Source organism: Haliotis cracherodii, unplaced genomic scaffold (genome assembly GCF_022045235.1).
Source record: "Haliotis cracherodii isolate W230 unplaced genomic scaffold, xgHalCrac1.p SCAF_12, whole genome shotgun sequence".
Classification (NCBI taxonomy): Eukaryota; Metazoa; Mollusca; class Gastropoda; order Lepetellida; family Haliotidae; genus Haliotis; species Haliotis cracherodii.
This window is the reverse complement of record NW_027266267.1, coordinates 9,336,984-9,350,684: the sequence shown is the minus strand read 5'-3', so window position 1 is coordinate 9,350,684 and position 13,701 is coordinate 9,336,984. Positions and strand designations below refer to the sequence as shown.

The 13,701-nt window shown below is 40.1% G+C and overlaps 1 protein-coding gene across 1 annotated transcript in view; it reads right to left on the bottom strand.

The window, feature by feature from the left end:
* Window positions 1-1,504: 1,504 nt before the first annotated feature.
* LOC139457511 (histone-lysine N-methyltransferase PRDM9-like) overlaps window positions 1,505-13,701 on the bottom strand; it is a 35,875-nt gene continuing 23,678 nt past the window's right edge. Inside the window, exons 7-10 of the mRNA XM_071238897.1 lie at window positions 11,145-11,345; window positions 5,579-5,744; window positions 3,959-4,048; window positions 1,505-2,649 (exon numbers count right to left, since the gene is read on the bottom strand). Of these exons, the coding sequence (XP_071094998.1) occupies window positions 1,505-2,649; window positions 3,959-4,048; window positions 5,579-5,744; window positions 11,145-11,345 (1,602 nt within the window). The remainder of the gene's footprint in view (window positions 2,650-3,958; window positions 4,049-5,578; window positions 5,745-11,144; window positions 11,346-13,701) is intronic.

The window sequence follows — 13,701 nt, the reverse complement described above, 5'->3', positions numbered from 1 at the left end:
GCTTATGATATTGTAACACACAAACCTCCTTCGTAAAATATCCCCGGCGTTTATGATTTATTTGTTCGTGTCAACTATAAACTCTTAGTTTCAATTCCTTGTCCATCAGCCAATAACCAAGTCAAAGGAGCTTCTCATCGTTGTCTTATGCTTGCTTAACCCAATACAATATCGTCTCAGTATGCAATGTAGTGTAAATCGCACAATCCCCCAGCAACATGCTTGTGAGAGGTTTCGGTTTGGTTTGGTTTGGTTTGTTATCTAACGCCGCACTCAGCAATATTCCAGCAATATGACGGCGGTCTGGAAATAATCAGTCTGGACCAGACAATCCAGTGATTGACATGAACAAGATGACATTTATCAACCAAGTCAGCGAGCCTGACCACCCGATCCCGTTTGTCGCCTCTTGCAAGCATATACGCCTTTTACGGCAAGCATGGGTTACCTTCCCAAATTGAGTTGGAGATATATTAGCGATATCCGTCCGTCTCTACTGCTTACAACAGATTTTAAGCATAGGATAATGTCCGAAATCTCGCGATTATTGTCGCACGTGAGGCTTGTTTGAGGCTGTTAGTTCGATCAAGTTAATGCCTCAAACTAATCTTCAAATGATATTCACTATACTATACTATACTGTGGGAGGGTGACCGCTCTTGTTTAACTATGGGAGGGGAACCTTTCAAGGAAAACTGTGGGACGATGTATTACCAAACTACTCAAACTATTAAGTGTCAGCTAAATGATTGCATTTATCAAACTGTTATTAAAGTTCACGTAACTTTGTTTTAATGGATACTAATTTTCAAAAACAGACCTGTCTGTACTTCTCCGTAACTATCCTAAATTAGGCTGAATGAATCTAGAGCTTTTTTATTTTTACCACTGTTCAGCAGTAATTCACCGCCACCAGGAATCTGGGCATCAGTCTAAATATCCACTCCCGCTGCACGATTAGCCCGCCCTGCACGTGGCAACCAGTAGCACCTCGTGTTTGGGTGTCTCGTGACGAACGGTGGTCCGATGGTAATGACTTTCACACATATTTCACTTTGGTACCAATTGCAATTAAAAAAGTACAGACTTACAAAATGTAAACATTCAAACCTGTATGAAATGTAACAATACAGTACGGTTAATAAAACTAACAGGAACGTGCAGAAGATGGTGTGTGGATGTTGTTTTCAAATTGCAACTAACTAGTTCTTGGGCGTTCATATTTCTGATCTGACAGGACAAGACTGAGTGTTATACATTTATTTCTAAAAAAATATATTTACACATTTCATTGAGCAATATAATTGCCTAACAATTTCAATCATATAACTAAATGTGTAAATTTGTAAAAGACTGTACACAATCATAAATCTAACAATGACCAGAATTTATTTGTTTTAGAATGTAAAGAATTCCTTTCAACACAATCAAGTATTGTACATATCTAGTAAACAAAATCTACCATGCTTATTTCCATATTGCACTACCCCATGAAAAATTTAAATCAACTGTGACATTGTATGTGATTCTTCAGAGAATCCCCTCGTGTAAACCCCTTCCCACACTCACTACACTTGAAAGGTTTCTCTCCAGTGTGACATCTCATGTGTTTCTGCAGGTGACCTGCTTGTGTAAACCCCTTCCCACACTCACTACACTTGAAAGGTTTCTCTCCAGTGTGACATCGCATGTGTTTCTGCAAGTCACCTGCTTGTGTAAACCCCTTCCCACACTCACTACACTTGAAAGGTTTCTCTCCAGTGTGACATCGCATGTGTTGCTGCAGGTTACATGCTACTGTAAACCCCTTCCCACACTCACTACACTTGAAAGGTTTCTCTCCAGTGTGACATCGCATGTGTTTCTGCAAGTCACCTGCTTGTGTAAACCCCTTCCCACACTCACTACACTTGAAAGGTTTCTCTCCAGTGTGACATCGCATGTGTTGCTGCAGGTTACATGCTACTGTAAACCCCTTCCCACACTCACTACACTTGAAAGGTTTCTCTCCAGTGTGAAATCGCATGTGTTGCTGCAGGTGATCTGCTCGTGTAAACCCCTTCCCACACTCACTACACTTGAAAGGTTTCTCTCCAGTGTGACATCGCATGTGTTTCTGCAGGTTACATGCTACTGTAAACCCCTTCCCACACTCACTACACTTGAAAGGTTTCTCTCCAGTGTGACATCGCATGTGTTGCTGCAGGTTATCTGCTCGTGTAAACCCCTTCCCACACTCACTACACTTGAAAGGTCTTGCTCTGATCACACATGTGTGCCTCTCTAAAGTCACTGAATGACTAAATGCCCTACCACATTTGTGACAAGAAATCACTTGATCTGATCTAAAATGTTTTCTTTTAACTTCTGTATTGTAACAATCATTTTCTATGATCTTTGAATCAACTGTGGGTTCCAGTTTTACACATTCTTGTCTGTTTTTCAGGTTCTGTTCTCCCATGGCTGAGTGTGGCACAAAGATGAATCCAGAACCCAACTTGAACGTGAAATCTCTGACACTGTATCCATACAACTTGGCCATGGCACAGATCTGATCAGTGACCCGACCCTCGTGTTTGTTCTTCATGTGTTTCCACAAATAGCCAACGGAGTTGAAACTCAAATAACAGCTATCACAAGGGTAAATATCTGAAAGTTAAAAACAAAAATATAAAAAAAACAGATCTTATTTCATCACATCAGTCGGTATGGTTTTACGCCGCTTTTTTCACAGCAGGGGACACCACAAACAGGGGCTCCACACATTGTACCCACGTGGGGAATTGAACACGGGTCTTCAGTGTGACGAGCGAATGCCTTATCCACTAGTCTATCCAACCGCCCATTCATCACACCACACTACTGTTCAATTTGATAAAAAATGCCAATACAGCACAGGACACAGAATCTGGTGCCTTTAGACCTGGACATTGTTTAGAAAGTGTCTCACTTTAACTAGTGATTGGTAAAAGGGAAAAAATCACACACATTAAACAAGATCACAAAATAGTGTGGATCACTAAAATTCGAAACTGAATCAAAATTTTCAATTGATTCTGATATTTGATTGCTGAACAATCATTCTGAGTTTATGTTTCCATAAACTGAAAAATAAATTAGGCCATATCCACTTACAGACTGTTTCCTAATTGGCTGGTAATAGAATGGATGGAACTTGTTGCAATATTGCACAGACTGATCTTAAGGACTCTGGCATGTTGTCTACACATTTTTGTGTGATGATCATTTAAGAAGCAGTCTGTGAAGTTGTTATTGTTGTATTTATAAGAATTGTCTTCAATATTTCCTGAAACAAGCAAAAACCCTTGACTACTTGTTTTCTCCTAAATGTAGTCATTTTTCAAAAGTTATTCAAAATGAGTTGTGTACTGGATTGATATCCCTCTTGATATTGACCCGGTAGGACAGTCAAATTGTTAGTAATGAATTGTAAAATACAATGATACATGTAGTAACATTTAGTAAACCCCTCAAACCAGTTATATTCAACATTTACTCGACTTCAGCTTCGGACTAGTGGTGAAAGTCGAGGACTACAGGGTTCAAATAAGTTCATTTTCGAAGACACTGACTTAAAATCATGAAATTGTCTAATTGCCATTAGTATCTAGCAAAATCACTGCAACTACCTCTCTGTATATGATGACAGCTGTCAAAGAATAATGGATTGTATTGTAACAAAGTGTATTGTAAGTATCTCTACAAATTAAAAAAGTTGAAAGAATGATGTTGGATGATAAATAAAATCTCAGCCTCGTGTCTTTTGATATAAAAAATATCAACACTTGTTGATAAAAGTGGCAAAAAGGCAAGCCTCGGAATTTTTCCCTTTTTATCAACTCGTGTTGATATAATTGATATCAAAAGACACTCGGGTGAGATTCTTTATGTGTCAAGAAAGATTGCAAATAGTTCTGGTTTACTTGGCAAAACTTACCTGGAATTTTTGAATGATGCACTTTCACCTCTCTTCTTATTCCAAGGTCTCTAGCATAGTCCTGTCCATACCACACCAGCAGCTCGTCACCTGGTAACATAAACAAAACTGTTATACAGTTAATTTTGGTTTCACATGTATGTCAGCGATGTCATGGGCATACTGTATTTTCTTGGGTATAGTGCGCACTTTTTTCCCCAGAAATACACCTGTGTAGAAGGGGGTGCGCAATATACACAAATTAATTAATTTTGATGCTTTTCCCCCCCATGGAAAAACATTACCGTGAGCACGTAACACGGGAAATACCATGTCAACAAATCCATACTAAAGTACGCAAATTAGTCATGTAATAACACTGTCTGGCTATAAAAAGTGTTCTTTGTGTATCTGGACTTACGTTTGTAACTTATTTTATTAATTTTATTCAAAATTCCTTTTAATATTGTTTTAATTAATTTCGGCAAAATCGTGTGTGAAGCGATCGTAAGATCTCAAAACTCACCGTTATTAACAGCAACCACGGTCAGATTACCGCTATTGACGCCTTGAAATGAACTTTACTTGACAGAGAATGGATACATATGTCATAAATGCCATACTGTGACTCGTTAAAAGTCATATTTGTTTTTGATGGATGATTTTATGTCAACACATAATTCTCGCGATCTTGTGCACTGGAGCCTTGATGGTGACTGGTCAGACTGGTTCCATGTAAAAAATAATACCCGGCAATAGCGATCAGCTGCTTCGCTTAGGGTTATTATTATTTTAAATATGTTTAGTAAAAGCTACATCTAAATTAATAGGATATTGGAATATATTATTCCTGATAAAAAATAGGTTCAGATACAATTTTTGCTGATCCTTGCATCAAAATCCTGTAAAGTTATATCACTGGGTGTGTCTTGACCGAATCACCGGTAGATTCCAAGAAAACGTGTGTACAGCTGATTGCTGTGTCCGGCTTAGTTTACGAGAAAATACACAAGGTAATCTTAATCCCTGGATATAAAACAATGCCTATCAGAACAAAAATACAATTTAAACGGTAAATCAACATGTCTGGTGATTTTTTATCTAAAATTTCAAATTTGTACTGATCAAGTTTCTCATCACCAGTTCGTTTGCCGGACTTCGCTAAAGGGGTACGGTGTAATTTGTTTTCTGCGCTTGGAATTCAAATTTTTTTTCTACAAAATATTGAATCGGCTAGAGGGGGGTGCGCATTATACATGGGTGCGCACTATGCTCAAGAAAATACAGTACATATCAACATCAGGCAGCCTCCAGTTAGACGATATTGGTAATCCAAGACCCGGGCTGTGGGGTGTAGAGAAAGTCCACTGCCAGGTCACAGTTGAATTTCCTAGAAACCTACCATCATGCAATTATCAGAGTCTTCAATTTCTGATATTTTTCAGAGAAGTCTTAAATGTTTCCCCAGAATCACCTTTGGGATTGGTATTTAATTTCTCAATTACAATAACTATCAGCTCATTTTTACCTAAGTTAAAACTTAGGTGAATATGCGTCTTTTTCATGGTTACAACTTCATTATAATGTAGAAGGATTTCAGATAATCAATTGAAGAAAGGCTATTTAAGACAATAAGTTCACCTGGTAATATAGGCTTGTATGATCGGTAGTATATGCTTCCCTCGAACTGATATGCTGTAACATTCTGTTCATCCTCTGTCCTTGCACAGTTGACGAACCTCATCCAGTTGGCAGTCTCTACATTGGCAGCATCCACAAAGTGAGAACCACGACCATCCACACAGACCTGAAACACCATGACAAATCAGTCCACACAGACCTGAAACACCATGACAAATCAGTCCACACAGACCTGCAACACCATGACAAATCAGTCCACACAGACCTGAAACACCATGACAAATCAGTCCACACAGACCTGAAACACCATGACAAATCAGTCCACACAGACATGAAACACCATGACAAATCAGTCCACACAGACCTGAAACACGACAAATCAGTCCACAGACCTGAAACACCATTACTAATCAGTCCACCCAGACCTGAAACACCATGACAAATAAGTCCACACAGACCTGAAACACCACGACAAATCAGTCCACACAGACCTGAAACACCATGACAAATCAGTCCGACAGACCTGAAACACCACGACAAATCAGTCCACAGACCTGAAACACCATGACAAATCAGTCCACACAGACCTGAAACACCATGACAAATCAGTCCACACAGACATGAAACACCATTACTAATCAGTCCACACAGACCTGAAACACCATGACAAATCAGTCCACACAGACCTGAAACACCATGACAAATCAGTCCACACAGACATGAAACACCATGACAAATCAGTCCACACAGACCTGAAACACCACGACAAATCAGTCCACACAGACCTGAAACACCACGACAAATCAGTCCACACAGACCTGAAACACCATGACAAATCAGTCCACACAGACCTGAAACACCATTACTAATCAGTCCACCCAGACCTGAAACACCATGACAAATCAGTCCACACAGACCTGAAACACCATGACAAATCAGTCCTCACAGACCTGAAACACCATGACAAATCAGTCCACACAGACCTGAAACACCATGACAAATCAGTCCACACAGACCTGAAACACCACGACAAATCAGTCCACACAGACATGAAACACCATGACAAATCAGTCCACAGACCTGAAACACCATTACTAATCAGTCCACCCAGACCTGAAACACCATGACAAATCAGTCCACACAGACCTGAAACACCACGACAAATCAGTCCACAGACCTGAAACACCATGACAAATCAGTCCGACAGACCTGAAACACCACGACAAATCAGTCCACAGACCTGAAACACCATGACAAATCAGTCCACACAGACCTGAAACACCATGACAAATCAGTCCACACAGACCTGAAACACCATGACAAATCAGTCCACACAGACCTGAAACACCACGACAAATCAGTCCACACAGACCTGAAACACCATGACAATTCAGTCCACACAGACCTGAAACACCATTACTAATCAGTCCACCCAGACCTGAAACACCATGACAAATCAGTCCTCACAGACCTGAAACACCATGACAAATCAGTCCACAGACCTGAAACACCATGACAAATCAGTCCACACAGACCTGAAACACCACGACAAATCAGTCCACACAGACCTGAAACACCATTACTAATCAGTCCACACAGACATGAAACACCATGACAAATCAGTCCACACAGACCTGAAACACCATTACTAATCAGTCCACACAGACCTGAAACACGACAAATCAGTCCACAGACCTGAAACACCATGACAAATCAGTCCACTTAGACCTGAAACACCATGTCAAATCAGTCCACAGACCTGAAACACCATGACAAATCAGTCCACACAGACCTGAAAACACCATTACTAATCAGTCCACACAGACCTGAAACATCATGACAAATCAGTCCACACAGACCTGAAACACCATGACAAATCAGTCCACACAGACCTGAAACACCATGCCAAATCAGTCCACAGACCTGAAACACCATGACAAATCAGTCCACACAGACCTGAAACACCACGACAAATCCGTCCACACAGACCTGAAACACCATGACAAATCAGTCCACACAGACCTGAAACACCATTACTAATCAGTCCACCCAGACCTGAAACACCATGACAAATCAGTCCACAGACCTGAAACACCATGACAAATCAGTCCACAGACCTGAAACACCATGACAAATCAGTCCACACAGACCTGAAACACCATGTCAAATCAGTCCACACAGACCTGAAACACCATTACAAATCAGTCCACACAGACCTGAAACACCATGACAAATCAGTCCACCCAGACCTGAAACACCATGACAAATCAGTCCACACAGACCTGAAACACCACGACAAATCAGTCCACACAGACCTGAAACACCACGACAAATCAGTCCACACAGACCTGAAACACCATTACAAATCAGTCCACACAGACCTGAAACACCATGTCAAATCAGTCCACACAGACCTGAAACACCATGTCAAATCAGTCCCGTCACAGAATATTTTGCTGATTTGTACTCTTGATTCAGAAATGTACCCATATTGCCTAAAATCACAATTTTAAAACTTTTAAAACAACACCTGACCTAAACACATCCTTATCTTCACCATGGCCACCACCATAAACAATGGGTCATGCACCACCTGATTCCAGCACGACTTGATCACACAACGTTCACAGCAAACTCATTCTCTTTCTCATCGCCTTGGTATGAATTGAATAATACTTTGTTTTTTTAAAGTCTTATAACACTAAACAGAGAGGTTACTATGGATAATGGACCCGTGAAGATTCCGGGGTAGAATAGGTCTTCAGCAACCCATGCTTGCCGTGAAAGGTGACTATGCTTGTCGTAAAAAGGCCACTAACAGACACTCACTCCTTATACTGTGACTGTCATAACTGAAAGCATGACTGAGTGCATGTCATGGCCAGTGCACTATGAAAGATTGTTGAAACCAGTGCATGAACCTCTTCAAGTCAAGACTTTCAACGTTCTACATGAAAACGTAATCTTACAAGTCTACTCCTTTCGTGTGATTACCACCGCTGGTGGCCTACAACCTGCGTGAAACAAGGGCAGGGCAGTAACGTTGACCATTGCTCTACATAGCAACCATACATTATCATCAATATTGGCAGATTGTATCTGGAAAGACACAGTGTTTGCCTCCCACTACCCGAGGGACATCTCAGTCTCAGACTTATAGTGCCAATTTCTACGTAGGCTGTGACTGTCAGTTCATAATAATTATTAATAATGTCCAGTTAATTCATAAAGAAAAGCTTCAGAGAAATTTGTGCAGAATGAAAATGGATTGAAGAATTGATAAAAGATAACATCCAGAATAGTGATCCAATGGCTGCTGAATTCAGCTGGGACTGCGATATTAATCAACAAAATGATCGCAAAGTACGAGGGGAGATTACATAGGCATGAAACAAGATGACAAATGAATTAACATCATACAAGCATGTAAGTTTATGGTTTGTTGTTTGTTTGTTATTTCATGCCTCACTCAGCAATAGTCAAGCTATATGATGGCGGTCTGTAAATAATCAAGTCTGGACAAGACAATCCAGTGATTGATATCATGAGCATCGATACACGCAATTGGGACAAGATGACATACATCATCCAAGTCAGCGGGCCTGACCCCCGGATCCCGTTAGTCGCCTCTTGCGACAAGCATAGTTGGCTAGCTGGCTAGTAATAAAATCAAATTGGTGGGTGCAGGAAAGTTTAAATAACAAGGTGCAACAGCTTGACTCTGTCAGCCATTAGCTAATAGATCTCTAAGGACAAGTATAAGCAAATGCAGCTGGCATTTTGAAATATCCAGCTGTCCACAAATCTCTTCTTGTTCTCTGTTTCAGCCAACTGACATCAAAGTACACAACAATTCTGACATTAAGAAGTTTTGTTTTGTTTGTTTGTGTGTTGTTTAACGCCGCACTCAGCAATATTCCAGCTAAATAACGGCGGTCTGTAAATAATCGAGTCTGGACCAGACAATCCAGTGATTGACATCATGAGCCTTGGTCCACGCAATTGGGATCGATGACATGCATCAACCAAGTCACCGAGCCTGACCACTCGATCCCGTTAGTCGCCTTTTACGACAAGCATAGTCACCTTTTACGGCAAGCATGGGTTGCTGAAGACATTAACAAGTGTTGCTATTAACAAATATTTAAGGTTCAACTTAAATGAAAATTAAATGAAAAAGATAAGAAATTTAAATCATAAAGGAAGCCATCCTTATTAGCTGACAACCTGAAGATGCATAGTTTCATGTTAGCAGCACCCACAATTTTGTGAAAAATATATTTGTAAGTCATAACAAAAACTATTGATAACTGTTAAAAATAGGAGACTATCAAGAGTTTATCCCAATGCTCAAATTGCGTTATCTATTTTGGAAAATCATTTTACAGTTGTATCACATAAGCCCACCTGACCCTCCCATTGAAAATCTTTCAAGTCACAATATTAATTCTGAAAAATTTAAGGACTAGTGAACGGTTAAAAAAGGATTACATTTTTATTGGTGATCACAATTCCACGATTGTTGCAAGATATATCCAACTATCCTAATGCTGAAGAAGTGCCACCTTTCTAAACTATATTTACAAGTCATAAACTGGAACAATGTCAAAACCCTCTCCAACAACCTCCATGACTTCACTAAAAGAAAACTAACAGAAGCAGTCCACATTCACCGCTACAAGCCATCAGTCAACAGAGATCAAGGCTATTTCATCCCATCCGCCTACTATGAACTTATTAAGCAATAATAACCATCGGCTTCCTCCTATGTGTTCTCTGTCCATATGTTGTGACCGTATTATCCTTGTGTTGTCCTAACTTACTCATGTTAGCCCACTCATGTATGCAATTGTTGTTGCTGTTAATCCTCCACCTACTATGTATATTTTGTGCAATGTTCCTCATTTAGTTGTCCACGAAATACATGAACTTTGAAATGGACGAAACCCTTAATCCCATTCCAATCCTCATTTAGTTTTGCTTGACAACAGTATAAGGATCTATACCGAAATGCCGCCTTTACAGTGTTATAAAAGTTGTTATCCATAAATTGTGTCTACTCTATATTTACAAGCCCAGGTCACCTAAAACGCTGAATACCATATTGATCAATTTGTCAATATAGTATTTGTCTTATTTCGTTTTTTCAAACTTAAGTTCTGTTCAGTGCTCTAGTATTTCAATACCCATAAACTCTTACACAGGGTATATGACCTTTGCTTTTAATCTGCAACACCTGATTGTTTATAATAACAAGTCACAGTTGTCCCTACTTGTTTGTAGTGTGAAAATTCTTGGACCCATTATTCCCCTTACTGAAACTGAAAGCTTTTCGTATCCGATTTACCGTTATCAAAATATTCAAAACAACTGCAGTGCAATAGCTCAGTGCTATGCTTGTCATTCACATCACATGTAATTTTCTTGAAATTATTCATATGGCTCAAACTTCCTCAATTTAGTCCTTTCCACAAGTCTTATGAGTGAGTGAGTTATGGTTTATAGTCACATATCGTGACTATACAAGTCTTATAAATTTAACCAGCTATTGCACAATGTTCAGCACCTGCCAGCAGTATCCAGAGTTGTGTGCCACATCAGCATCTTTGATGTTGTCTCCCTCGTACGGACCAAACCTTGTGCGTGTGGGGAAGTCAGCGATGGCAAACACCCCCAGGCCAGCATTAGGGATTGAGGAAGATCTTATCTCCAGACCTGGTGGCAGTGTCTTTTCAGCTCGTTCACCCTTCTTGCTTGGTGACGATACCTGCATACAGAAACAAGGAGACTACTGCAATAGTGAAGATCCCTATGGGTAAAAAACAAGTTCACTACTTCACAGATCATGTACATTGCTCCAACAATTAATAAAAAAACCTCTGTTCCAAAATAAAGGATCTAAAACTGTTAAACAGATATGGCTTGTTTTGGCAACATCGACTTGTTAAGAAGAAACATATCGTGTTCGACGTAACAAGCGCCCAGGGCAGGATTTGATAGCTCTAAAGGCGCTCTCAAAATTAGAAATAGGGGGCTCTTATTAGAATATAATTTTGGTAAGAAATAAAAAAACAGAGTTGAAAGATTGTAAATTTGGTAGTTTATGCTGACAGCCTGAAATGATACAAAAGAAAAGTATGTGCACATCTTACAAGACAGATATATTTTCCAGAATTTAATTGCCCATAATTAAGGGTGCATATAACACACGAGTGCGTATTATACACCAATAAATAAGTCTTGTGTATATTGATCAATCTCAAGGGGTGCTAATTGGGATTGATCACTAGCCAATATATTAGCAAATATTGCTGTGAGCGCTTATTAGAGTGGGGTGCTTCATCCTCAGTCCATCAGTTTCAATGGTGAAGATGCTGACAGGGCAAACAAGAGTCATCAGATGATGCCAAATCCCTCCAGCCCAACAAATTCTAAAGAACAAATCATCCGACTGCTACTTTAAGTCCAACTTGATGAGAGAATTTCTATCTAATCTGTCTGTCTGTATACAAGAATAGAATATAGGTGGGTGGGTTTGGGAATTCCAGGATTAGATCTTATCATTCATGCCCTGTGGATGGATGGTTTTCAGATCAAATATCCATTTTAGTTCAATGGACCGGCGTCTAGCCGTGCTCGGAGCTGTTGTATGATTTGATAGTGTAGGTCTCTGGTTGAGTCTCCTACGGAATTCAAGTGTTTAGCAACAGGTTTGTCCCTTTGGTGGTTTATATCTGCAAAGTGTTCTTTGAGTCTAGTGCAGAAGTGTCGTTTGGTCTCACCTACGTATTGTTTACCACATTTAATGCAGCTGAGCAGGTAGATTATGTTTCTGCTTTTGTGGATTTTTTGCCTGTTGTGTGGCTGTTGAAGGTGTTGACCGATTTCATATTTATGCAGATTTTGCATGTTTGTTTGTGACAGCTGTTTGGGCACAGTTCGGCCACTGATTTGTGGTTTGGCTGGTGGATAGGTGATTGCCGCTCTCATGAGGATATCTCTTCAGTGTGTGGTTCTTTGGTGTCTTTGCAGGTGTCTGATCCTAGAAGTAGGTGCCAGGATTTTTTTTTCATAGAGCTAACCTTGAGTGCAGTGGGGTTGTAATCTGTGATAAAGATCACTGGTTTAGTGTCTTTAGAGGGTGTCTGTTTTTGTGATAAGAGGGATGTTCTCTCTTTAGCGTTAGCTTTTATTTCATTATCCAAGAGAATTTTCTTGGGGTAACCTCTCCTGAGGTAATACTTTACTAGATTGTTACTGTGGAACTCATATTGTGATTGCGAGCTGCAGATCTTTTTGAGTCGGAGGAAATGGTCCTTTGACTTTGATGTGACGCGGGTGGCAGGAAGTATATAGCAGATAAGAATGTGTATCTGTGGGTTTGCAATATAGGTCAAAGTCCAGTTTATTGGTTTCTTGGTTAAATATGACCCATGTGTCTAAGAAAGCCACTTTTTCTCTGGAAAATTCGGCCGTGAATTTGATTATGGGATGTGAGTTTGGGCTATCAGTTGGGTTTTTTAAGAAGTTTTTCTTCTAATTCTCCCATGAAAATGTTTGCGTATGATGGGGCTAGTTTGGTACCCATGGCTGTTCCTCCGGTTTGTACGAAGTGTATATAGTTGAAAACAAAATTGTTTTTGTATAGAACAAGTCTAAGTAAAGAAAGTAAGCTAGTGGAGCTGATGGACCAGTCAGGCTTGAAGCGTCTAATGGCCTGAGCTACTGCACGGAGGCCCTCCGTGTTGGGTATATTGGTGTAACGGGATGTGACGTCCATAGTGACAAGAATGATGTCACTATTGGGTGGGAGGTGGATGGAGCCCACGGGCTGGATGAAGTGGGTGGTGTCCCTGATGATGTACCTGGGATAATGTTTGACAAACTCTTTTATGTGTTCGTCAACGCAGCTGCTAATCAGTTCAGTGGTAGTACAGTTTCCGCTTATGATTGGGCGGCCTGGTACTTTGCCAGGTGTTAGGCTTTATGAATTTTGTGCAGGAGGTAGAACCAGCGGGGTTTGGGGTCTTTGGGTAACAGTCCATTGAATATTTTGTAAGTAATCTCTTCTTTAATGAAGATTTTGGTGAGAAGTTGTGTGATCTCATTAGCAAATTCCATGG